The sequence below is a fragment of the Geotrypetes seraphini genome, chromosome 1 (assembly GCF_902459505.1).
Source record: "Geotrypetes seraphini chromosome 1, aGeoSer1.1, whole genome shotgun sequence".
NCBI lineage: Eukaryota > Metazoa > Chordata > Amphibia > Gymnophiona > Dermophiidae > Geotrypetes > Geotrypetes seraphini.
In genome coordinates, this window is record NC_047084.1 from 152,590,911 (window position 1) to 152,616,828 (window position 25,918).

At 43.5% G+C, this 25,918-nt stretch overlaps 1 protein-coding gene across 6 annotated transcripts in view; it reads right to left on the reverse strand.

The window, feature by feature from the left end:
* Positions 1-25,918, reverse strand: part of OTUD4 (OTU deubiquitinase 4) — a 214,915-nt gene that overhangs the window by 128,813 nt on the left and 60,184 nt on the right. For all 6 annotated transcript variants that reach the window (XM_033940020.1, XM_033940021.1, XM_033940019.1 and 3 more), the window contains exons 4-7: positions 17,265-17,311; positions 16,423-16,495; positions 12,466-12,547; positions 1,886-2,042 (exon numbers count right to left, since the gene is read on the reverse strand). In XM_033940020.1, coding sequence (XP_033795911.1) covers positions 1,886-2,042; positions 12,466-12,547; positions 16,423-16,495; positions 17,265-17,311 — 359 coding nt within the window. The remainder of the gene's footprint in view (positions 1-1,885; positions 2,043-12,465; positions 12,548-16,422; positions 16,496-17,264; positions 17,312-25,918) is intronic.

Genomic DNA, 25,918 nt, shown 5'->3' on the forward strand with positions numbered 1-25,918 from the left:
AGGGGAAAAAATGCAGCAGGAAGGGCATTTTTCTGACTCTGTGGAAATAAGACTGAGGGGGTCCCATGTGATGACACAATATGAAAATGATGCATATTCATGATGAGTTGTCAAAAGCTTCTTGAACCTAGATTTATGCTCAAAGCTTCTTTCTGCAAAAAACTCCATTGGATAACAGCCCCAGGCTTACAAATTCTGTTTGTCCTTGAGAAGAACTATTTTCAGGGAAAAGGTGGAATAAGTAAATAAGAAAGCACAAAGAACGCAAAGAGAGGCTTTCCCTCCCCCCCCCCCCCAGGCAACCTTACAATTCCTTGTGGTTTAGTGTAGTCAGGCCAGGAGTGATCCCAGTCGCTCTTGCCTAATGTCAACTCTAGCCTCAAAATGGCTACTGTGACCTCATGCAGCAGTCTAGCAAAATTGCAGCTATAAGTAATGTCAGCCATTTTGAGAGCAGAATTAGCAGGCGCACCTGGGAATCACTCCGATCTGATTATACCCCTAGACAGCCTGGAATGTAGGGCTGAAGGTGGGCAGGGGGAAAAGGCAACTCCTGTTCAGAGGGGAGGGGGAAGGAGGGAGGCAAACAAGACAAAGCACAGATTTTTGGCTTCTACTGAAAACACCAAGAGTTTTGTCCAAAACCATGGCCATAGCCTTTTGGCCTAAACTAAAACCAGACAGAAAAAAGTTTCAGCACCGTAACTGAAACCAAATCTCAGTTGGCATCTACCTAGAACACACTTGAAAGATCTCTTACTCCTTATTCAGGGCCTTCCTCGAAGACTTTAAATTTCTCTGACTGGGTCCTCTTGGTTAAACTAATGAATTCAGGGAATGCAATAAGAAAACCCAGGCTTATTCCAAGCACTCTATCGCCAGGACCTCAACAATGGATGTTTGTGCAATGGCCATGCTAGTATTTTATTTAGATTATTAGTCTTGTGGTCAGGCATGGGAAAGATGGGAGCAAGAGAAAATTAGATGGACATCTTGTATGTTCCTCTAACCAAGATGATAAGAGTACCAAGGACTAAAACAAAAATCTGTCCTGAGTACACAGTAGAAAAATCTGTAGCTAGCAGCTGGGAATTATTCTTAAACAGAATTAGTGAATTATTCTTAAACAGAATTAGTGAATAGACTGGATGGTCTTTATCTACCATCACATTACCCTACAGAAAGCCTCAACTCTTCACAGTTCCCAAAGTACCCAAGTTTAACAGAGAAAGTCCTCACCCACAGCACTAAGAACCAGTTTAGAAAATAATGAGCTCCTTTTAAAATCAAACGAAAATATGCAGAGAGTTGTTTTACCCCTGGGAAATGGAATTTTTGATTAATGCCCACTTTATAAACAAATCAAGTGCATGCATATGTCAAACAATCCATGTAACTTTTGCCTGCAGGGTTTGGTGGCATTCTTTGGTTCGGAATTTACACTTGCCATTTTCAACCATTGAAACTAAGCACATACTTGAGCCTTGACATGGCAACCATACAAAAAGCAGGCAAAATTTGGGCAGATATTTTCTTGTGGGCCAATAATCAAAGCCAAACTACCCTGCCTTAATTATTCTGGCAAAGCTTGTGGATAATAACTACCCACAAGATTTGTAGAAATGTGGCCAGATTGAATATGGCTTCAATGCCCTAGCAAGACAACTTAGAAAACATTTAATTGCAATGATCTACATATGACTGGGAATAAGTGCAGAAGATCATCATATGCAAACCCAAATTCATTTCAGGCCCCTAAATGCACACAGTCATTTCTGAGTGTTTAATGTCATCTCATGCAGTCTATGGAGCCATCATCTCATTCATTCCCAACCAGTAAATTTACCTTTAGAGGCTGTGAATCAAAACTTTTTATCTGCCTTACCTGCATAGGTCTCCCTCAGTGTCTGAATCTGACTCATCACTGAATCCAACACTCCCATCATTGTCTTCCGTTGCCACACCACAGGCGTTTTGTTCTAACCGAAGCTTTCTGACATCTACACGAAATACCTTTTCATATAACAGTTCATAAAGAATGGCTAAAAGACAAAAAAAAACAAACAAAACAACCACCAAATGGTCAGGCCTATGATCACAAAGAATGTAGTTCTGTGCCCTTTTCCTTCACAGTCCAATACAATTTAAAGAACAGAAAAGAGATTTTGCTTAACTCTCAGACTGTACAAACTAAATGGGAATTTACATTTAAAAAATTGTAAAATTACTCTCAGTACTTGCAACGGCTTAACATACAAAATCTAATCTAAGGCTTGGTTTTATATACCGAGACATCAATCCAAGAAAGCTTGACTCAGTTTACAATAGTTACTTAACAAATAAAGACCATGAGGAAAGAGATTAAGGGCTCCTTTTACGAAAGTGCGCTAGTGTTTTTAGCTCACACAAATTAGTGCGTGTTAGCCAAAAAACTACCGCCTGCTTAAAAGGAGGCGGTAGCGGCTAGCACGCGCTAAAACCACTAGCGCACCTTTGTAAAAGGAGCCCTAAATGATTTTAGGTCACATTGGAGATAAGTGGATGCAAGGGAGAACTGTTCTTAAGTTTCGGAAGATTAATTTTCAAAGTGTTTAGCAAATAAAATGGTTTTTAAAGATTTACGAAAAAGTTGAAGTGAACCAGAGCTCCTTAAAAGGAGTGGGAGATCATTCCAAAGTTGAGAAAGCTTAAAAGTCAAAGATTGAATGAAAATCTTGACTCCTTTTATCCCTTTTTTGGAAGGAAGAGATAATTTAAATTGTTGGTTACCTCTTGCAAAAGAAAGTCTGTAAGCATTCCAAGATAAAGGAAGGAGAGGAGTAAAGATACCATATAGGATTTTTAAAACAACACAAGCACATTTAAATTGAACTCCAAAATAAAACGGGAGCCAATGGAGACTCTGGAGCAATAGAGTCACGTGATCAAATTTACGTTTCCCAAAGATCAATTTCGCAGCAGTGTTTTGAATCATTTGCAATCTGTGAAGACAGGTTTTTGTGATACTGAGGTAGATAACATTACAATAATCGAGACAAGATAATATAATTGACTGAACTAATATGGAAAAATGTCGATGATGAAAGAGATGTCTAACCTTGCTCAATAAACGCAAGTTAAAAAAGCATTTTTTGACCACAGACTCTTAAGTGCTATAGCATCATAAAGAGAAATAAATGAGCCAGTACATTTAGGGCTGATGCAAGAGTACAGGGCTCTACTCATATGCTAACCTAACCCTTCTCTCCCAACCCACAAAAGGGGAAAAAAAGAAAAAGAAATCCTAACCATCAAAAGTCCAGAGAATTAGGCCTTCATGTTTCACCAACAGACATAAATCCCCGTTGTCCTTTCATGATTGACTGAAGAGTCTATACTGATGGAAATGTTCTTTAGAGTTCATCAATTAAAGAGCCATCTTGTCACTTGTCAATTAAAAAAGCCCAGTGCTCAGCCTTTAGCTCATCAACTCAAGGCATTTGGAGCAGAGTTGTATATCCTTAGACCTTTGCTCCTCTTTTATTTATTTATTTAGCTAGTCCTCCCAAAGGAGCCCAGAACAGGTTACAAAGTACATCCAGAATATAATCGAGACAGGACAGAGATGACATAATTTACAATATAGACATGACAATAAAACATATACGCTAAGTAGCATCTGGTGATATTAGGTGTCTTAGGTGCATTGACTCTGAATGGCATTTCTGGGTGCATGTCCTTAAGGCGCTGGGTTTGTATAGAGGAAGGTTTTCACGGCCTTCCTGAAGCTCCAAAGTCCATCTAGTATTCTAACAGATGGTGGGGGATGATGTGCAATAGTCTGGGTATGAAATGCGAGTAGGAGCATTTGTGGGTTGTTTCAGTTTTGAGGGAGCGGTCAGGAGGTATGGTTAGTCGTTTTTCTCCTTGGGACCTCAATGGTCGCTTTGGGAAGTTTTGCTGTTATAGAATTATTTTTTTTTAAAAAAACAATATATTCAACACTTTTTGTGCATGTGTTGATTATCTTATAGCCAGTTTTATGTCTTCCATGTAGATGCCAGAATTGACAGTGCCATGCAATCCTTGGTTTCCACAGGTCCCCGGCTTAACAGCTCATAATACACAAGACTATAAGCAGACCATTAACTTCATATGTTACATCTACCTCTAGTAGATGCTCGCTGAAAGGACATTTTATTTTACTGTATTGACCACTGAGCAGTTCTGCTTCTTCGACACAGTTCAAAGAAACCCATGCAAAGTAAAAAGGAAACAATTGCTGTATTGTGCCTGAACTGCATCTGGGATTCCTTCCTAATACAGTGCGTGTCTGCTAGCTATTTAAGAGCCAGGAAGCAGAAAAAACAAGGCTGATGCTGCAGGAACGTATCAGCGCAGACCAGCACACTGGAAGTTAACATTTCAATCTCGTATTGGTTTGAACCATCACAGCTGATCCTGCATGATAGATATGTTGAACCGCTTGGCACTATCTCTGCCAGAGCCAGTAGGCGTAGAGCAGCCTGGAATGCTTCTTGACCTTTAAACTCTGGCTCTGAGTGCCAGACTAGTCTACAGAGATAATTTTATGTTTGAAATGGCAATTGATAATCGCGGTTGCCATGAGCTGCACAGAATGGTAAAAATCAATACAAAATTCTTGCACAAGATCATCAATTGGTTATCCATCAAGAAAATGCAGATCTCCAGTAAAAGAGAAACAGGGCAACAACTCTAGGAAGCTGGGAAAATATATACTCGTTCTAGAAGGGCATTCTCCATCACTTCATGTCATGCTGCAGACATCTCTTAAGAACCAACATTTTGTCCAACCATGCTCCAAACCTTATGCAAAGCATGTTTTCGTAATTTGCAACTCTCAATAAATTTACATCAAGTACATGGATACTCAAAGTCAAAGAGACAAGAAGAGGAAGTGACGTCATCGAGTAGTATGGCCGCTTAATTTTGGAGCTCCAGAGGGGCTCGAGTTCATCGGTTTTATAAAACTTCTCTACTGTGAAGTGTGAGCTTGTTTTTAGCACATATCGTCATTGAATGTATGGCGAGCAGGAAAAAGTTGGCAAAATTTCAGTACTCGGGAGTTGTGAGTGTGAAAACTCGATCGCAGGCTACTGACTCCCCGACGGCTCCTGACAAGATGGCGCAACAGCCCGGGCCTGTGCAGGCGGGATCTTTGCTGGCCGGCTCTGGATCGGGGGAGCAGCGGCTAGAGTGGCACCTTGAGAGATGGTTCCGGGAAATTAAAGAAGAAATGGTGGGGCTTCGATCGGATGTTAAAGCGGCCCTGGCTGAGATAAGATCAGAGGTGAGCAACCTGGGCACCAGAGTTTCGGCAGCTGAAGGCCGATTGAACCAAGTGGAGTCCACTTTACAGGAGCGATCCACGGAGATGGGTGCAGCGGTGTCACAGTTGGAAGATTTGCGGCATCAAGTTGAGGATTTGGAGAACCGATCGAGACGCAATAATTTGCGTTTTAAAGGTATTCCTGAAACCGATCGGTATAAAGATGCGCGTGCAGTGGTACAGGACTTTTGCACCCACCTGCTCTCGGAGGAGGATCGGTAGGACCGGAGTCCTATTGTCCTGCAGCGAGCCCATAGGAGCTTGGGTCCAGCCCGGGGAACAGGAAGCAGAGACATCATCGCTTGCTTTGGAGACTTTCTGTTGAAAGAACGGATTCTTCAAGCAACCCCGCGTCATCCCAATTTTATCTGGCAGGGAGTAGCGGTTGGAGTGTATCAGGATTCGGCTAATACGACCCTACAAAAACGCCATGCATTTAAGGAAGTTACTCAAATAATGCGTGCTGAGGGATACCATTATCGCTGGCTCTTTCCGTTTGGATTGTTAATTACGGTGAATGGGAAACATCGCAGAGTGGATACTTTGGCGGATGCCTGGATTGCCCTGAAGGACTTGGGCTGCCGATTGCCAGTGGAACGGTGTGAGCGGAGCTCTCCAGGCGCTATCGAAGAGTCCAGTGCCAGGGATTTGGGAGATTTGCTCAAGCTCAGGCACTTGAACTGACATATCTTCATTTGGTCTGATTTTTCTTGCTATTTCTGACTACTATTCACAGTTCAAATTTGCTAATTCAGAATGCTTGCATTGTTATATTTACTGTTGTGGTTTTCAATTGTTTATAGTGCTTAGTTTTGTGGTGCTTTTCACGCACTCTTTTCTTAGGTACTAGAGATCCCTTCAGTGGAAGTTTTGTATTACTTAGTTTTTAGTACCTTGTCTTGCTGGATTTTTCACATTTTCTTTTCTTAGCTAATAGCCACATTATCAGTGGCCACTTTATATTAATGTGGAGGAATGTATGGTGTGCTGAGTGTGTTGATTGAATGTTTGGGGGGATGATTAGGTTGCCTTCTCTTTCTCTACTATCATGCAAACCAAGTGAGCCTCTTCGATATGACTTCTTTTTCTCGACCTGGCTGATTCAAAATTAGGAGGATCGGCTACTTGGAAGGGGGTGGGGGGGATTTGCTAGAAGGAGGGAGTTGGTTAAACAGAGTGGTGAGGCCAAGGATCATGAGATTCTTATAGGGTCCTGGAATGTTAATGGGTTAAATAGTCCCGGTAAGAGGAGCATGGTATTTAGAGACTTAAAACGTATGAAATGGGATATTTGTTTGCTACAAGAGACCCATTTGAGACCCCGAGATATTGGTCTTCTTCAAAGACCCCAATTTGATTTGATTTGGACACACCAAGATGAGGGTGCCACTAAAAGGGCGGGAGGGCTGGCCATTCTGGTACGAAAGGGCTTAGGGCTCCAGGTGGAACAAGTATATAGGGATAAAGCAGGTCACTGCTTGGCCTTGAAGGGAGTACTGCAGGATCGCCCGTTGACCATTATCAACATCTATGGACCGTGTTCTGCCCAGGCTGCTTTCTTTAGGGGTCTTCAATCAGAACTGGGTCATTTTGTGCATGGAGCAGTCTATCTTGGCGGGGATTTTAATGTCCCTCCAGATCCCGTTTTAGATCACTCAGGTGGGGGGCGTAGATCACTACAGAGTCCTGCTAAGGCATTTGGCAAACTGATGCTTTCACTGGGCTTAATGGACTGTTGGCACTTGCTTCATGGCTCCCAAAAATCGTTCACCTTTTATTCTCATGCCCAAAATATATATACTAGGTTGTGGATTCATAGGAACCAGATGGGAGGGCTCACCCAGGCAGAAATAGACCAGGGAGGTCGCAACTACTGGAGGCTTAATGAGTCTCTTTTGAGCTCTCCACCAGTGGTTGCTGCTGTGGAACGAACTATGAATGATTATTTAGCTCTGAACGATACTGGGGAGGTTTCCGATGCTGTCTTGTGGGATGCCCTAAAAGCGGTGGTTCGTGGGGAACTTATTAAATGGGGGGCTAGATATAAACGTCAAAGAACCCAGAAGTTCTTCCAGTTACGTGAACGGTTGTTTCAGCTGGAAAAGATTCATCAGGATACTCGAGATGCACAGGCCCTGACCCAATTGAAGAGGGTGAGAGATGAACTCTACCAACTTCAAGTGGAAGATACGGACAGGATGCGTGAACGTTTCCGAATTAATATCTATAAACATAGTAATAAGGCTAGTGCTCAACTTGCTAGATATATACGGATTAAACAGAATCGGGCCACAATAGTTCGTATAAGGGGAGTCCCAAGTGGGGAGCCACGGGTTACGGACTCAGCGATCAGCCAGGAGTTTTTGAACTTTTATTCTCAATTATATGGTCCTCCTGGACCTGTGGATAAGGGGGCTCAGACTAAATTCCTTGACTCGATTCCGCTACCGCGACTCTCAGTTTCGGATCAGGAGTATTTACAGGAACCCGTTAAATTGGCTGAAGTTCTGGGCGTGATCAGGGCGTTGAAGAACGGCAAATCCCTGGGATTAGATGGGTACACCAGTTGTTTTTATAAACAATTTTCAGCACACTTGGGGCCCCTCCTGGTCCGGGTGGCGAATGGGATTCCACAATGGGGCAGCCTACCGAAAACGATGGGAGAAGCTGGCGCGACTATAATTTTGAAACCAGGATGGGATCCCTTGTCTTGTGGGTCCTATCGTCCCATTTAATTGTTGAACTTGGATGCTAAAATACTGGCCAAGGTACTTGCCTTGCGCCTGGGAAAGGTATTGCCATCCTTGATTCACCAGGATCAGGCTGGGTTCATACAGCGTAGACAAGTGAGTGATAACATTAGACGAACCCTTAATCTGCTGTGGGGGGCTGGCACCTGTCCGGATAAATCGGTCCTGATATCGGTAGATGCTGAAAAAGCTTTTGACCGGGTTTTATGGGGATTTCTTTGGGACGTGATGGGTCGTATGAGTTTGGGCCATATCTTTAGTGCATGGATTCGTGCTTGCCTGCATATTAATCACTCATACGAATTTTTTTTCTATTTATAGAGAGACCAGACAGGGCTATCTGCTTTCGCCTCTCTTATTTGCTCTGTCTATAGAGCCTTTGTCCTTGAGTATTCGGAACCACCCTGACTTGGTTGGGTTTTTGCGGAATGGGGTTGAACATCGGGTAGCGCTTTTTACAGATGATATTTTATTATACGTGGGACAACCTGAAGTCAAAATTCCACATCTTTTTGAAATGTATGGGAGAATTTCTGGGGTCAAAATAAATTTGGATAAGACGGAAATCTTGAATTTGACCCTAACTCCGCTAGATGGGCTTAAGGGTTGTTTCCCTTTTCGGTGGGTTACTCATGGGATTAAGTATCTGGGTATTTACATCCCCAAGGATCTTACTCTGATCTATGAGAAGAATTATCTGCCCATTTACCACCGCATAAGAGCTGACTTACAACGCTGGAACGGACTTTGGCTGTCCTGGTGGGGTAGGATAGCTATTGTAAAGATGAATGTACTTCCAAGGTTGCTGTTCCTCTTTCAAATGCTGCCTGTGCCAGTGCCTTCCAGGGAGCTAAGGGGGCTGGGGCAGGAGCTGCATAGTTTTATCTGGCAACGCAGGTCTCCTAGGTTATCTCAATCTTTGATGTGGGCTGCTAGAGAAGTAGGGGGTAGGGGGCTTCCGAACCTAGAATGGTATTATCAATCGGCTCAGCTGAAATTGGTGCTTGATTGGGCATTAGGAGAACATAAAAGTGGGGTACAGCTGGAACAGGAATTTGGGGAGCGGGTGTTGTTGAGACATAGGCTTTGGGTCTCTGGATCACAGCGTCAATGGATTCATAGTATCTCTAACCCCTTTGTACATCTGGCTAAGGTGTGGAATCAAGCTTGTGCTACCTTGGGCACTGGAGCTTTGGTATTCTCGCTGGCTACTATAGAATTCGAACCCCAATTTCAGGTAGGGAGAGATAATTTCACCGGTGGTCACAACGGGGACTGAGTGTCTTTCGAGATTTGTTGGAGACCTCCGGGATCCTATCCTTTGCCATGCTCCAGAAGAAATTTGACTTGCCCGATGGGGACTATTTGGCCTATTTCCAGATAAGGCATTTCATGCAGGCCCACGGTTGGGGTTCTCCCTCATTTCTAGAGCGGGAACACTTCAAGAATCTATGGCTGATTATACAGAAGGTTCCTAGGCCACTTTCAGTGCTGTACCAGTATAAGAGGGGTCATTCCCCCACTCTTTTCTCCTTTCATAAGCATTGGGAGAGGGATCTGCAGTCGCCCTTAACCACTAAGAATTGGGGAGTTATATGTGGGGCAGTCTATCAGGCTTCCACATGTGCATTGGTTCAGGAGAATGCTTACAAGGTTCTGACACGCTGGTACTATATCCCAGAACGGTTGCATAGAATGTTCCCCGGAGTGTCAGATCAATGTTGGAGATGTGGTTTGCATGTGGGGTCTTTTTTACATATTTGGTGGGAGTATGTGATCATTGGTCCCTTTTGGAAGGATGTGGTTCGTGCTCTGTCCACATTACTAGGAGACCAGGTTGCTTCAACTCCTCAGACCTGCTTGCTAGGCCTCCATAATAATCGGGAACATCTCTGGCAGACTAAGCTACTTCGTTGGGGCTTAGCAGCAGCCAAATGTTTAATAGCTAATCATTGGAAAAATAGGGTCGCTCCCACACACATTGACTGGACCACTCGATTCTTGTCTATTGGGAGGATGGAGATAGCGGTGGCTAAACGTCGCCATAAATTTATGATCCACACTCTGACCTGGAATAAAATAGGGGATCTGTTGACCACTTTGTAAGGGTATCTCTGTTTTTGACGCCTTGATGGTCAGAGATGATAGGGGATTGGCTGGGGGGGGTTATACTGGGGAATAATGTGGCGGGGATCTTGTGCTTGGGGGAGTTTGGGGGAGGATCATGGGGAGAAAATTGTACGGTAATTGTGCTTTTTTTCTTGTGAGTTTGTATGTGTTGTTTCTTTTGCATCTAATGAGACTGGACTGTTGTTTGATTCTAAGTGTGTACTGTATATTTTACAAAATCTTTAATAAAAATTTAATTTTTTTTTTTTAAAAAGGTCAAAGAGAGAAAAAGGATGCATCTCTACTGCTTAGCAAGATATGGTCAGCCGATGCAGACAAAGGCAGCAGACTACAGAGGATTCTGCTGCACTGTAAATGCAAGAGAAAAATCAATAGTGTTATATTATGTTATATTTTTCACATTATTCGAGAGCTTAGGATCCTTCTTGCTACATCAGTTCAGGAGAAAGTGAGCACATTTCTAGGAAGCAATTACTTCTCTTGGGTCAAGAAAAAATGTCATTATGCATGAACTTTCAAGACATCTGATGTCCCCTGAAGATGATAACTGAGAGATCAAGAGTTTATGTATTACAACAACTTAGCATCCAAGTACACTACACAATACCAAAGAATATTAGACTTTGCACTGAACTACACAATAGCTACAACATGCTTCTGAACTTCATGAGGGAAGACTTCAACTTGAATGTCTGTACAAATAAAATTTCATTAGGGCTATTACATGCCAAGTGGTCTAGGCCTCCCCACTTGACCATCTCAGAAGTTGATTAATTCTTTACTGGAAATACATGCAATGAATATGTGCAAAATCTTAGAGCAGAATCTCAACTTCTTCCAAAGTTAGGGGCCTTGTTATTGGGGCCACTTTTCTCGTTCCATGGAAGATGGTGAAAAAACATCAACTTTTGGTTCAGATTGTAGAAAGGAGAGTTGCTTGACCAAGCTGAAAGTCATATTTCTAGTACAACATTTTGTACTGAATTCAAATATATCACTCAGATGATTGGTGCATGCTTTGGTGCATCACTGGGGGACCACAAAGTTGAAAAAGTTTGTCGTTGAATACACAGGCAAATATTTGACATAACATAGCTCCTGAACAGAAAGCACAATACAGCTCAGATTCTAGGAATGGAAAGAAATTATAACATAACATAACTTTATTCTTCTATACCGCCATAATCAGACGACTTCTAGGCGGTTCACACTGAAGAGAGCTGGACAATCAGCGAATTACAAAATGCAAATAGTGAAAGTACAACATATTACTCAAGAAATAGACAGTATAAAATTATTAAATTTAGTATGACTTCTGTTTAGGAGATAAATCTGTCAGTTTTAATTTCTTTCCGAAAGACACCTGGCTCCATTGATGTAATTACCTAACCACGACTGCTGTTTACTAGCTTGAAACATGAAAGATCTATCCAAAAAGGGCTTGTATTTACAATCAGTGATCCTTGGGCATGCAAATAAATTACAATTTCTAGTTGTCCTTGTAGGGCTATATAGCATTTAACACCCTTTCTTTCTTTTTGTAAGTTTGGAATGGTGCTAATTGATCTAACACTTCCTTGCTAAACTTTCCTCATCTTGTAGGGAAGTCCAGTACTTCCTCAATTTTGGGGTATAATTCGTAATGAGCCCAAAATTCAATTGGATTTACAATACATCCCTTCTGTCATTTTCATCACCCTTCTCTGTACCTTTTCTAATATCGACATCTACCTCACAGAGGCACTATCAGATACTTATCACCACTGGAAAAACCTCACTGCCACTGATCACGGGTCAACCACCATTACCACAAGCTGACATCACTTCCAGTCTCCCCAGTGTTGCAGGACAAAATAAGGTGCTTAGAGCCTGACTGATCGTGTTTTAGCTTTGAAAATGACCCCAAACCATCCCGCCCTCCATTCCCAAACCCTCTATAATGAAGGTTTCCCTCCAGATCTAAGTAACAACAGATAAACATGCATGAGAACTAAGCAAAACCAATGCTTTCTCTAATCTGGACTGATCCAATGAGATCCAAGGAACTAAGGTGTCGATCCCCAAACAGCAGCAGATACTAGAGGCTAATTAAGCTATTCTGCATAGGACAATTTTCATACCCAGTAAAGAAGCCAGCTCATTCCTTAGTTAGCTGGCTAGGTTGTTCTGAAAACTGCCCTCTGCATATACAGTCCAAATGAATAGCATTGTTCTCATCAACTAACAGGCACTCACATTGGCAAAAAGCGGCATTCTCTTCATACACCATTGGGTAGACAATATCGTAATGATTTCCATTTGAAAAACACAGCACTACCTGCACAAAAAAAGAAAACAGTAGAGGTGATATCCAGGTTATTAAAACTGGCTATAGGCAACATTTTAAAGTTATCATGGAAATCTTAAATGTACCACAAGTAACAGGAAAATTAACATGATTTTGCACATTAAGTACTGCAACCCTGAGAAAACTACAGCTAGGATATTATTTAGTCATTTATTTAGCCCGTCCTCCCAAAGGAGCCCAGAACGGGTTACAGGAGTACATTCATATTATGGGTAGGACACATTTTAGTGAGACATAGACTTTACAGCATAGACAAGAGTATAGATTACAGCAATTACAGTATAGATATAACATTTAGACTTACAAATACAGACTTAGTGGACTTAGGGTGGTTTAAATTGCAGCATTTTCAGTGTAGATATACTAGGAAGTGAAATAGGTTTTCTTTGCAGGTGGGTGCATCTTTGTTGTCAGAGAAACTGGTAGTAATTCAGGTTATATTTGCGGTGGCATGTGAATTTTAGCGAGATTACGTTTAGTATATTAGGTGGTGTCTTTGGGATTCCATCCGTCCGGGGTGTAGACGCGGGTCTTCGAAAAGCTGGGTTTGTAAAGAGGAAGGTTTTCACAACTTTTCTGAAGTTCCATAGACTGTGTAGTGATCTTATGGATGAGGGGATGACATGCCACATTCTGGATATGTAATGAAAATATGAGCTTCTTCGGGGGCTGTCACAGATGTGAGTGAGCGGCCTGGTGGCAGGACCAGCCGTTTTTCTGTTTGGGATCTCAGTGATCGGTTGGGAATGTAATTTTGAAGTTTTGATGCTATGTAGTTTGGTGAATTACAATTCCATAGAAGGGGTTGGCAACCATGGTCCTCAAAGACCAAAACCAATTCAGATTTTCAAGATTTCCATAATGGATATGCATGAGATATATTTGCACACAATAGAACAATACATGTAAATTAATCTCATTTATATTAATTGTAGAAATTTTGAAAATTTGACTAGGTTGTCCTTGAGGAAAATTTGACTAGGTTGTCGCATCGATGACACGTTGCCCCACAGTTACCACATCGGGTCGTCAAAAAGGGAGATCATAGGCATGTAGGATCTCTTAGAGAGAGGAATAGATAATGGTTACTGTGGATGTACAGACTGGATGGGCCATTTGGCCTTTATCTGTCATCATGTTTCTATATAAAAGAGCCAGGTAACCTTTAACTGCCTCCCCTACTCCCTGCTTCTTAAAGATGCCAAAGCTCCCACCATCACTGTTCAGGGATCTGCACTTATGATTACAGAAGGACTTATTTCTTTGTTGCAGAAAGGATATAGATTTCCCTCCTGCTAACACTGCTGTCATTTCCAGAACCACTGGAAGAACAGAAAAAGTGGACAACCAGCCAGGGTGCCAATCTACCTCACCAGGGGGTGGCATGCAAGAATCTTGATGCTGCTTTAGGCGTGCTCCTAAGTCTTACACTGCTGATAGCAGATGACCGCATCACTGGAAGAAGGCTCTGGTGGGCCAAACGCATAAGAAAGGTTCCCACACTCCCCCAATCCAGAATGCCTACAGCACTGGTTGGCCTGGGCATGAATGATATCAGCCAGCAACAGGCTGCAACATTCAGAGCTGAAACAAAAAAGGTTATTACCACTTTGGGAGAATTTCAGAATTTGTCTAGTATTTTTAATATTTGATAAAACATTGCTTTTTATTTACCTATTTTAATTGTTTCTTACAATCTTTTTATATTGTACACCTTCTAGACATTTGTTTTGATAAGAAACTTGAACCTCTAGAAGTTTACGTTGAGATTCCAGAGATATGGTCAAAGCAGACAGCAGCAAATGACAGCTAAACTTTCTTAGATTGGGATGTGTGCACATGGAAAGGAAATAACTATAGCTCAGTGGTCTCAAACTCGCAGCCTGCCAGGTACTATTTTGAGGCCCTCAGTATATTTATCATAATCACAAAAGTAAAATAAAACAGTTTCTTGATCATATGTCTCTTTAGCTATAAATTACAATATTATTATTAAGACTTAGACAAAAGGAAAGATTTATAAACTATAAAGAGTTTTACCTCTTCAATAATAATAATAATAACTACTTTATTTTTGTATACCGCAGTACCAGAATAGTTCAGAGCGGTTTACATGACAAGAGACTGTACATCTACAGCGAAATTTACAAATAAGTCAATCAATCAATATAACTTAGCAAGTCGGGAGCAGGCAAGAAGGAAATAGAGAGGTTATAAACAAGTCAATCGGCGTGGCTTAGGAAGTCGGGTGCAGGTAGGGAGGAGGCAGGTAGGTGGGAGGTGCAGGAAGGTGGGAGGTACAAGGCATAGTTAAAAGTAGAGTTACAAGGAGGGCGGGAGTCAGAGATATTTGTCAAAGAGATAAGTTTTTGATTGACTTCCTGAAAGTTTGGTAGGACGGAGAATTAGAGATGAGAGTGGATAGACATTTGTTCCATTTGCATGCCTGGAACGCCAGGGATCTGTCAAGGAATCTCTTGTAGATGCAGCACTTTAGGGACGGGAAGGCAAACATGTGGGCGTTACGTGTGCGGGTGGGGCCAGGAAGGACAAAGTGATCTGATAGGTAGATTGGAGACGAGCCTGTTAGGGTTTTGAAGCAAAGGCAAGCAAATTTGAAGATAATCCTCGCCTCCAAGACATTAACTATTTTTTTCTGAGGCTCTCCAAGTAACTACAAATCAAAAACGTAGCCCTGCAAAGGGTTTGAGTTTGAGAAAACTGCTGTAGCTCAATGATATAGGGAATGCAATGAAAGGGGGGGTAGATTTTATGTAATAGGTGTCAGGTGGTTTGAAATGGGGCTATCACCGGGCAATGGACAGTGCCTTATTTTACAGATGCTCTCTCTGTAAGTAGTTTTAGACAACTAAATAAAAAGCTCCAATGGCCACAGTAAGGAGATGTTTGCAGAAAGGAGCTACTCATCAAGGACTGGGCTTCATTTTAGTCTGACACCTAATTTGACAAGGGCAGAAAATTTTAAACTAAAGAATGCCCTCTAAGGCAGTGTTCTTCAACCTTTTTACACCTATGGACCGGCGGAAATAAAAATAATTATTTTGTGGACCGGCACCGGTCTGCGGACTGGCAGTTGAAGAACACTGGGCTAAGCCATAGGTCAGACCCCGCCCATTTCCACCCAATCTCCGCCCCCATAATAGTACTAATTCTTTCCATTCATTTTTCATATATACACACAATATAATCTTATTAAAAACACATAATGGTTAACCACAAAATTAAACAACACAAAACAGACTGTACATATGCTTCTCAACATTCATTCCTACCAGAACACAGATAACCCTATGCAAATACGGGACCAAAAACTAAAAGTACTAATATATACAAACAAACCCTAAGATGCAAGACTCTACATGCAGTACAACCCCAGAGAAAAAGAAACAAATGCTTTTCTTCCTGAAAAGTGCAAAATACAGACAGCAGATGTAAATTCTCAGACAGAATTCAATCACTAAATTCAAAAATATTGGGCCCAATACATGTGCCGGCCCTGTGGACCGGCAGGAAATTTCTGCGGACTGGCACCGGTCCAAGGACTGGCGGTTGAAGAACACTGCTCTAAGGGATACATCCTAAAAGCCTTTTTGGCTGTCGCCAGATATTTTGGGCAGTAGTTATTACCACTTTGGGAGAATTTCTAAGGATATGCAAGAGCATTTTTGGCCAATGGCCTCCAAACTGTAAGCCTTTCCAGACTCAAGTCCTTTCGGCCTTGGAAAATGTGAGCTGAAGGTAAGATATCCGACAGAAGAAGAGGGCAGAAGTGAAGAATATGAAATTCAGAAGAGAGATTCAGATTATGCTTGCTCTTTTCTTACCTTATCAGGAAAACCATTTTCCGTGACATACGAAGGAGATGAATTAGGTTCATTATAAATTACAAAATCTCTCCTAAGAAGAAAAGAGAAACAGTACAATTCACAGCCACAGAATAATAAGACAAAAAAAACCCATCAAAGTCTGTAATATGGAACATTTAAAACCACTTTGCAGAAAGAAAACAAAGTCAGAGGCTCACCAGTGCTAGAACAAACAACAGCACTTTCTAAACCTGGGTGCAGGGCTTGTTTGGACTAGAATCAGGGACCCACATAACATATATACTCAAATCTAAACCTATCTTAATATAAACCAAGTCAACATTTTTCCCCTAAAAATTCTGGGGATTGCATGAACAATAAGGGCTCCTTTTACAAAGACGCACTAGGGCCTTAACGTGCGGAATAGCATGCGCTAAAATGCCGCGTGCGTTAGCCGCTACCGCCTCCTTTTGAGCAGGCGGTAGATTTTTGGCTAACGTGCGCTAAAACCCGTAGCGCACCTTCGTAAAAGGAGCCCTAAAACTTTCTTATAACTGACTTTTTCTCTAATGGTATAAGCCAGGGGTGTTCAACCTTTTGGCTTCCCTGGGCCGCATTGGCCCAAAAAAATGTTTCTGGGGCCGCACAAACACTGCAGCAAGACAGAGGTGGGAGCCAGCAAGACGGTAAACACCAGGGGGCAGCAGAGGAAAACACTGCATCGCCCTCGACCGGGGCCGCACAAAATACTTCGCGGGGCCGCAGGTTGGGCACCCCTGGTATAAGCAAACCTGAAACTTCAGTTTCATAGCTGCCTACAATGTGCAATCAGGTAAGAGTGAATTAAACATTTATCTTACTTGTACATCACGGACAGAGCGCTTATTTCCACTTGGCCAACCCATTCCTGTAGGCAACATACATACATATGAGAAAACTCAGACAAACTGATCAATATAACATGAAAAAAAATCCAAGCACAATATTTATGGTCTTCATTATTTGCAGTGCTGCTTTTTTTTATTTTAAGCAAAAAGGTTTCTAGTACTCAAATACCAGGCCAATCTTCAGGAATGGGATGATCACTGAAGGACCCACCCTATTATAGCAAGGCCTCCTACAACCAGCCACAGAACCCATGAGAAGGCAGCACTGAGGGCCCAATTCTCCAAACAGCATCCCGAAGTTAAGCAGCAGTAGGCATCCTACAGCCGTCTAACAAACCAATCGGGACACATGTTTTAAAACAAAATGCAGGCGCCATTCTTAGGCATCTGTCTCACGCCTGAGGCACATAGGGATGTCTATGGAGCCATGGGTGTAGTTTGCGCTGGAAATGGCCTTAGGCATCCATAGGCGTCCCTAAGCGCCTCCACAGGCGTCTTAAATGTAGGCCTTTAAAATGCTGGTCTACATTTAAGACACCTATGTTACCAAAAAGATGAGATTCCTGCAAGTGATTGGCATACACTCATTTTGCAGGTGCCACTTCCAGAATCAGAACCTGAGTATGCAGAACCTAATCTCTTATTAATACTTGGAGCCCACAGGTCATTTTTATCAAGTAAAGGAACAAGTGCCAGTACTCAGTACCCCCGAGTACCTCCTCAAAACAAAGCCCCGATTATTTGTAACATAAAAATTTCCTTCAAAGAGATCTGTACTGAATTACCAACTACAAAGAAATTATGTACTTACCCTGGTAAGCACTTTTCTAGAAGATAGGTGAGACATTCTAGACAGATGGATACTGTCGCCATGGCTGCATGCCATCTGCAGAAGGAATTCACTCCGGATTTTTTCTCTGCTCTACTTCACTGGGCTCCTTAGCTCCCTCTACGTTAATACCCAAGCAACGAGAGCCACTAAATAAACGTGAAGTAGAGACACCTATGGCAATCAGGTTCAGCAGCAACCATGCTACTCAACATTAGAACATCAACTGCAAACAGACAACAAAGGCCTCAAAGGAGCTCAGAAACTACTCCCGCAGAAAAAGGAACATATCCACAGAAAAAGGAACATATATACAGAGTTCTTCCCAGTCCTTAAGGGCTGACGAGTATCCAAGAAAAAAACTTGGAGAAGCATAAACAAACTGAGACAGTAAGCAGGGCAGGAAGGACAGGGCGGGCGTCAACAATGTCTCATCTATCTACTGGAAAAGAGCTTACATACATAAGTACATAATCTTTTTTTCCAATGCAATAGGTGAGACATTCTAAATAGATGGGACGTACAAACGCAGTCCCCAAAAAGCTACGGCGGGCTTGCTGCACTGGCCCATATGACAGCGGACCCAAAGGCAGAGTCCTGTCTTGCAACCACATCCACTCTGTAAAACTTGACAAAATGTGTATACACAGGATCATGTTGCTACCCTGCAGATCTCCTCAGGGGAGACAGCTCTCCTGGTAGAATGCACCTTATCAGAAGCAGGAGACTGTTTCCCAGAAAGAATATAGGCTGACGAAATGGTCCTATGGACCCATCTGGAAATCGTGGCCTTGGAAGCAGGAGTGTCCTGCTTAACAGAATGAGTCAGCACAAATATATTGACAGAGATGAAATTTGTTAGTGACCTCCAGGTAGCGAAAAAGCACTCTGAACACATCAAGTTTATTCAATATGTGATCTTGAGTCCTGGAACCAGTAGGCTGAAAAGCAGGCAAACACACCTTCTGATTAACATGGAAAGCTGAAACCACCTTCGGCAGCAAGGAAAGAACCACATGCAGGGAAACTGCAGTCTTCGAGATGCAGAGGAATGATTCCCTACAAGAAAGAACCTGGAGTTCCAAGACCCACCACACTGAGGTAACAGTGAGCAGAAACACAGTCTTGAGTGTCAAGTCCAAGAGGGAAGCATCCCAAAGGTACTAAAAGGGAGCCATGGCGAGGCTAGACAGCACCAGGTTGAGGTCCCAGAAAGGGAACGGCTACTTGACCAGCAGTCTAATGCAAAGAGCCCCCTTCAGAAATCTAGTGACATCAGGATGAGACATCAAAGAGGAATGACAAACTCGGGCTCTAACACAAGAAAGCCCAGCTACCTTGACCCAAAGAGATGCTACAGTGAGTCCTTTATCAAGTCCAGCTTGCAGAAAGACAAGAATCACCAAGATCAGAGCCAAAAAGGGTCCACCTAGTCCTGAGCACACCAATGTTGGAAAGCCTGCCATGCTTTAGCATAAGCAAAAACTGTGGATGACTTTATTGACACTCTTTTCAAGTCTAACCACAGCAGAATAACCTTTCTGTTCTAAGGCTGTATGCTCAAGAGCCATGCCGTCTGGATGAGCGCTCAGCCAAAGGCCGCAACCCTTGTGAAGACACATCAGATCTGCGTACCACAGACTGCGAGGCCAATCTGGAGCGACCAGAATGACACAGCCCGAATGGACTGCAATCTGCCGAATGACTCAGCCTATCATGGGCCAGGGATGAAAAATATACAGAAGATGCTCCTGGGGCCACAGCTGCACTAGAGCATTGAGACCCTCACTTCTGGGCTCGGATCTTCAACTGAATAAACAATCCACTTTCTTGTGCCTTGCTGCGGCCATGAGGTCGAAGCTGGGCCAGCCCCAGTGCCGTACTATGGCTTGGCACGCCGTTGCAGACAGAGCCCACTCGCCCAGGTCCAGTCTGCTGAGAAAGTCGGCTTGAACATTGTCGACTCCTGCCACATGCACTGCTGATAGCCTTCTACCCATAGAAAAAGAAGGCGGACTTCCTGATCGAGATGTGTGCTCTTGGTCCCTCCCTGAAGATTGACATAGGCTACTGCTATCACATTGTCAAAGAAGACCCTGACCACTTAGCCCTCTAGAGTCTTCTGCAATCACATCAGGGCCAGCCAAATGGCTCTCTGCTTCAACCAGATGATTGACCATTTCCTCTGAGAGGATGTCCAACTTCCCTGGATGGGACAATGATTGCAGTGGGCTCCCACTACAGGGAGCCATTGCCAGCCCAAAGGGTACAGTCGAGAACTGGTAATGCTGTTCCAGGACATGAAACCGCAAGAATATGCGGTGGGCTGAAAATATCGGAATGTTCATGTCCAAGACCCACTGGTTGGACGAAATGCAAATCCAGGCGGATAGGAATGTTGAGAGCCTATCCCCTATCTGGAGAAGGGCATCCCTGGGGACTGGTGTCATTGTACCTTTTTGGCAGAAGGTGCAGGACGGGAGGCAGAAGACTGGGACATGTCCATAGAAGCTATGCCACTAAGAGACTCATCTGAAGTGGAGCGGGACTGCACAGGAGAAGAACACCAGCTTTGAAACTCATTCCACAAATGTTTTATGAATTCAGAGAAAGCCACCGGCTCCTGGGTCATCCATTTAATGACTTAACTTTGCGTTTCTTAGGCTGTGAAGGGTCCGCAGCCAGGCACAAGGAACTAGCAGCCATGCCAAGCCCCGATAATAAAGAAAGGTACCCCACTGGGCTAGCCAAACATTGTCACCTGCTTCAACATGGGAGAGGCTAAACTAAATGCTGCTGCCTCACTCGGCCGCACCACACGGCACAAGGACGCTCTTGAGGTGCTAAAATTGCACAATCTTGGTAAGAATTCATATAAGGAGAGCCCAAGGACTCCATCCCAACAAGTTTTAAGGCAAAAACTGCGGTTTTGGAGAAGCAAGGAGCTTTTGAAAAAAAGATTGCTAAAAAATCCAAGATGGCTGTCATTAAGAAAATCGAAATATGTTTTACATTAAACAAACTACAAAAATTGCAATTTTGGGATTTTTCAGGAGGGGGGAACACAGGGGGACATGCAGAAACCCTCAAAACTTTAAATTTCAACCTCCCCAGTTCACCTCACATGCTGTTACAGCCTATGCTGAAAATGTGCTGCAGTCTGTCTCAGCTGTCTGTCAGCAGCTGGAATCAGAAAATCACTGCCTCATGCTGAGAATGCCTGGGATCTTCAAGCTGCCAGTCAGACCGCATGCCTGACTGTACCTCCCTCCACTCCTGTGGACTAATGGACATGCTCAGGGACAGGCGGAGGTAAAGCGACAAAGCCGGCAACCTGCGAGACACTGCCGAGTCTCCAACGGATGCCAAACAGCCTGCACACGAACCTTTCTTTAGCAGAAGGAGAAAGATGGGGATAGCCCTGAGCTCCTATAAAGTAAATACAGGCTGGCTGACAGGTACCATCAGGGATTGGCCTGTCAGCTGCAGACCAAAGTCTATGTGATCATAACGCTGGCAAAACTGAATAATCACTCCAAGCACAACAAAACCCCTAAAAAGGGACATAAAATACACCAAATAAAATAATAAATTGTAGAGAGCAAAGCAAACATACTCCTGCAGGCATGCGTGCAGAAGGGAAAAACTGTAGAAGGAGCTAAGGAGCCCAGTGAAGTAGAGCAGAGGCACAGAGAAAAAATCCAGAGTAGATTCATTCTGTAGATGGCAAGTGGCCATGGAGACACTACCCCATCTGTCTAGAATAGGGATCTAAAAGTCCATCCTTGAGGGCCGCAATCCAATCGGGTTTTCAGGATTTCCCCAATGAATATGCATTGAAAGCAATGCATGCACATAGATCTCATGCATATTCATTGGGGAAATCCTGAAAACCCAGCTGGATTGCGGCCTTCAAGGAGGGACTTTGAGACCCCTGGTCTAGAATGTGTCACCTATTGCACCGAAAATCCATTTATGCCAACAATACATGTTCATTTAAAAATGCATCAAAATATGAAATTTGCTAGCCAGGAGAGCTCAGACTAAAACCTTGCTTTCAACTGGTTTCCAGAGGCATAAGGAGGTAAAGTGCCGCACCCAAGGTCAAATAGGGAGAGGTCAGTGATAGAGCTAGTCAAAAACTCTGCAGCATCCCCAGCCCTGGCAGACTAAAAGAACAAAAAGTCTGGGAATAAATCCAAGTCTTCCCTCCTAGGAGCCACCAGGCCAGCCTTACCCTCTCTTTTAAATTACATGAATAGTAAAGGTCATCATCAGAGAGACCTGGGAGCAGTGTATAGTTATCTCAGTGCCTAAACTCAACACAAGTACAGTGGTACCTCGGTTTACGAGTGTTTTGCAAGACAAGCAAAACATTCGCAAAATCGGCGCCTCAGAAACCGAGCTTGCCTCGATTTACGATCCCCCCCCCCACATGCCTCTACCCCCCACCACAATCTGGCATCCCCCATGCACCCATCCACCCACCCGAACACATTGCTTACCCCTATCTGGCACCGGCAACAACGCACAGGACATACCGGTGCCCAAAGATCTGCCGTCTTCTTTTTCCTGGGCCTTGAGCAAAAAGAAGACGGCAGATCTTCAGGCACTGGCACCGGCATGTCCTGTGCGTTGGTGCCGGTGCCAGATGGGGGTAAGCAATGTGTTCGGGTGGGTGGATGGGTGCATGGAGGATGCCAGATCGCAGCGAGGGGGGGATGGCAAATCACACTGGGGGGGGCCTTCGTGAGCGGGGGAGCAATGCCAGTTCTCGGGGGGGGGGGGCTAGAGCAGCGCCGCGGGCCTTGGGGGGGGTGGGGGGGAGGAGGAACGTATCAAGTGAGTTTCCCTTAGTTCCTATAGGGAAACTCGCTTTGATATACGAGTACTTTGGTTTACGAGCATGCTTCTGGAACGTTCCTCGTAGTCCAGGTTCTCCATACCTTTCACTAGCTTCGTTGCTCGTTTCTGCACCCTCTCTAGCAGTTTTATATCCTTCTTTAGGTATGGAGACCAATGCTGGACGCAGTATTCCAGGTGCGGTCTGACCATGGCTCTGTAGAGCGGTATTATAACTTTCTCTGATCTACTTGTAATTCCCTTCTTTATCATGCCTAGCATTTTATTTGCTTTCTTTGCCACCACCGCCGCACATTGCGCCGACAGTTTCAGGGTCCTATCTATCAGTACACCCAGGTCCTTTTCCTGTTCGGTCTTTCCCAGAGTTACACCTGACATACTATACTTGTGATCTTTATTTTTTCTGCCTAAATGCATCACTTTGCATTTTTCCACATTAAAAATTCATCTGCCATTTATCTGCCCACTTCTCCAATTGATTCAAGTCGCTCTGGAGTTCCTCGCTGTCCTTCTGCGATCTGATTGCCTGGCATAGCTTTGTGTCGTCTGCAAACTTGATGATTTCACTGGATGTTCCTTCTTCCAGGTCATTTATGAAAATATTAAATAAGATGGCTCCAAGTACCGAGCCCTGGGGTACACCGCTAGTCACTTTTTCCCATTCTGAGAACTTCCCATTTATGCCCACTCTCTGTTTTCTGTTCTCTAGCCATTTGCTTATCCATCTTAGTATATCTCCCTCTATTCCATGGCCTTGTAATTTCCTGAGAAGTCTTACATGTGGAACCTTGTTGAATGCTTTCTGAAAGTCCAAGTATACAATATCCACCTGTTCTCCACTATCAATTTGTCTGTTCACTGTCTCAAAAAATTGAAGTAGGTTCGTCAAACATAATTTCCCTTTCCTGAATCCATGTTGACTGGCTCTCATCAGGTCGTGTGTGTCTAGGTGCCAAACTATGCTATTTTTGATCAGTACCTCAACCATCTTTCCAGGGAAAGACGTGAGACTCATAGGTCTGTAGTTGCCTGGCACTCCGCTCGATCCTTTCTTAAATATCGGTGTAACGTTCGCTATCTTCCAGTTGTCCGGTATCTGTCCTGTTTTGATTGACAGGTTGGCAAGTTTTTGCAATAGTTCTCCGATTTCAAATTTCAGTTCTTTTAGGACTCTCAGATGAATTCCGTCCGGTCCAGGAGATTTATCAATTTTAAGTTTGTCGATCTGGTGGTAAATCTGGTCCAAGTACACTTCTACTGTGGTGAGGCTGTCCTGTACGACTCCCTTGAACACTTTAATTGTGTCAGGTATTGTTGCGGTGTCTTCCTTTTGTAAAGACAGACGCAAAGAAGGAATTCAGTCTGTCTGCAATTTGTTTGTCATCCTTGACGCACCCTTTTCCTCCCAGGTCGTCCAGCGGTCCCACCGCCTCCCGTGCGGTTTTTTCCCTTTTACATATCTAAAAAAGGGCTTGAAATTTTTGGCCTCTCGCGCTATTTTCTCCTCATAGACCTTTTTGGCAACCCTCACCGCCTCTTCTGGCATGGATAGAAGGAGGAAGACATATGGGTGAGGAAATCCTCGTTACTAGCTGTAATTTTTTTTAAGTAGGAAGGGGGACGAGGAGGGAGTTAAAAGAAGTGGCAGACTGAGTGTGGGAGTAGATAAAGGGGAAGAGCTTATGGTACTGGAAACGGAGGAGGAGAGAGGTTGGATGGATGGAAGGAGGGGGGAGAGATCTGAAAGGAGAGAAGAGAAACAGAAAAGTTGGATGTGGGGTGGGGTGGAGTGAAGGAAGGGGAAAGATACTTGAAGAGAGGGCTGTTGGGAAGAGAAAGGGAGAGATTGTGAACCTGGGGAGGGAGGGAAAGATAGGGGGAGGCTAGTTGGGAAGAGAAAGGGAGAGATGGTGGACCTGGGGATGGAAAGAAGGGACAGAGGGAGAAATGTTAGGTCTGGGGATGGAAGGGAGCGAGAGATGCAACATCTCTCTTTCCCTCCAACCCACTGTTCAGCATTAAGGGGGAAGGGAAGAACACAACAATAGAAAAGAGAGGGAGCAAAATGTTGGACCATGGGGAAAGAGGAAAAGAGTTGAACCCATGGGAAAGGGAAAAAAATTCAATATGTTGGAGACAGGTATAGTGAATGAAATGGAGCAAAAGAAGAGAATTAGTAAAAGATAGAGAAAAAGAAGAAAGAGAAACTGGGACCAAGATGATGGAAAAACAAAAAGTCCAGACACCAAGGAAGAAAAAAGTGTTTTATTTTGAATGTATTAACTGGAATATGTTATGTTTAGGATATGTGAGGATTCAGCAGCTGGCAGCCACAGGAGTGTTGTTTCCTCCTTCAGCATCAGACCTTCCCGTACCACCCCCTCCCCACACACACACCCCCCCCCCCGTCACCTGGCCCCTCTGTCAAATTTAAGATCCCATTGTGGCCCACGAGTCAAAAAGTTTGTCCACCCCTGGTTTAGAACATACTATGTCTCCCTTTAAGACTTACATGTTCTCATATATCGATATATTAACAAACAATTGTTGAACTGAGCACGAGCTAGTGTTTATGTCCACATTATCAGAACAAATAACCAGACTACAGGACAGAGAAGCAAGGAATCTGGAACAGTGCTGTACAGCGAGTACTGCCAAAGGAAAAGGATGGGCATTTCACAAAACAAAGGTGACAGATTCTGAGCCCAGTCTAGTTCAGGAAGCAACAACCAACAATGCACTTCTTTTTATTATAAAATCAGTAGAAAAGTGAAGGAAAAATGTATTTATCTAGGCCCTGAGGTACACTGCTTTAACTAAACAAAACATTGCAAAACATCATCACCATACCAGGATTCAATAAACACCTGTGACTAGGCCAAAAGCCCACATTTGACCATTTGGAGTTTATTCAGGGCAAATTGACCTTTTTCTG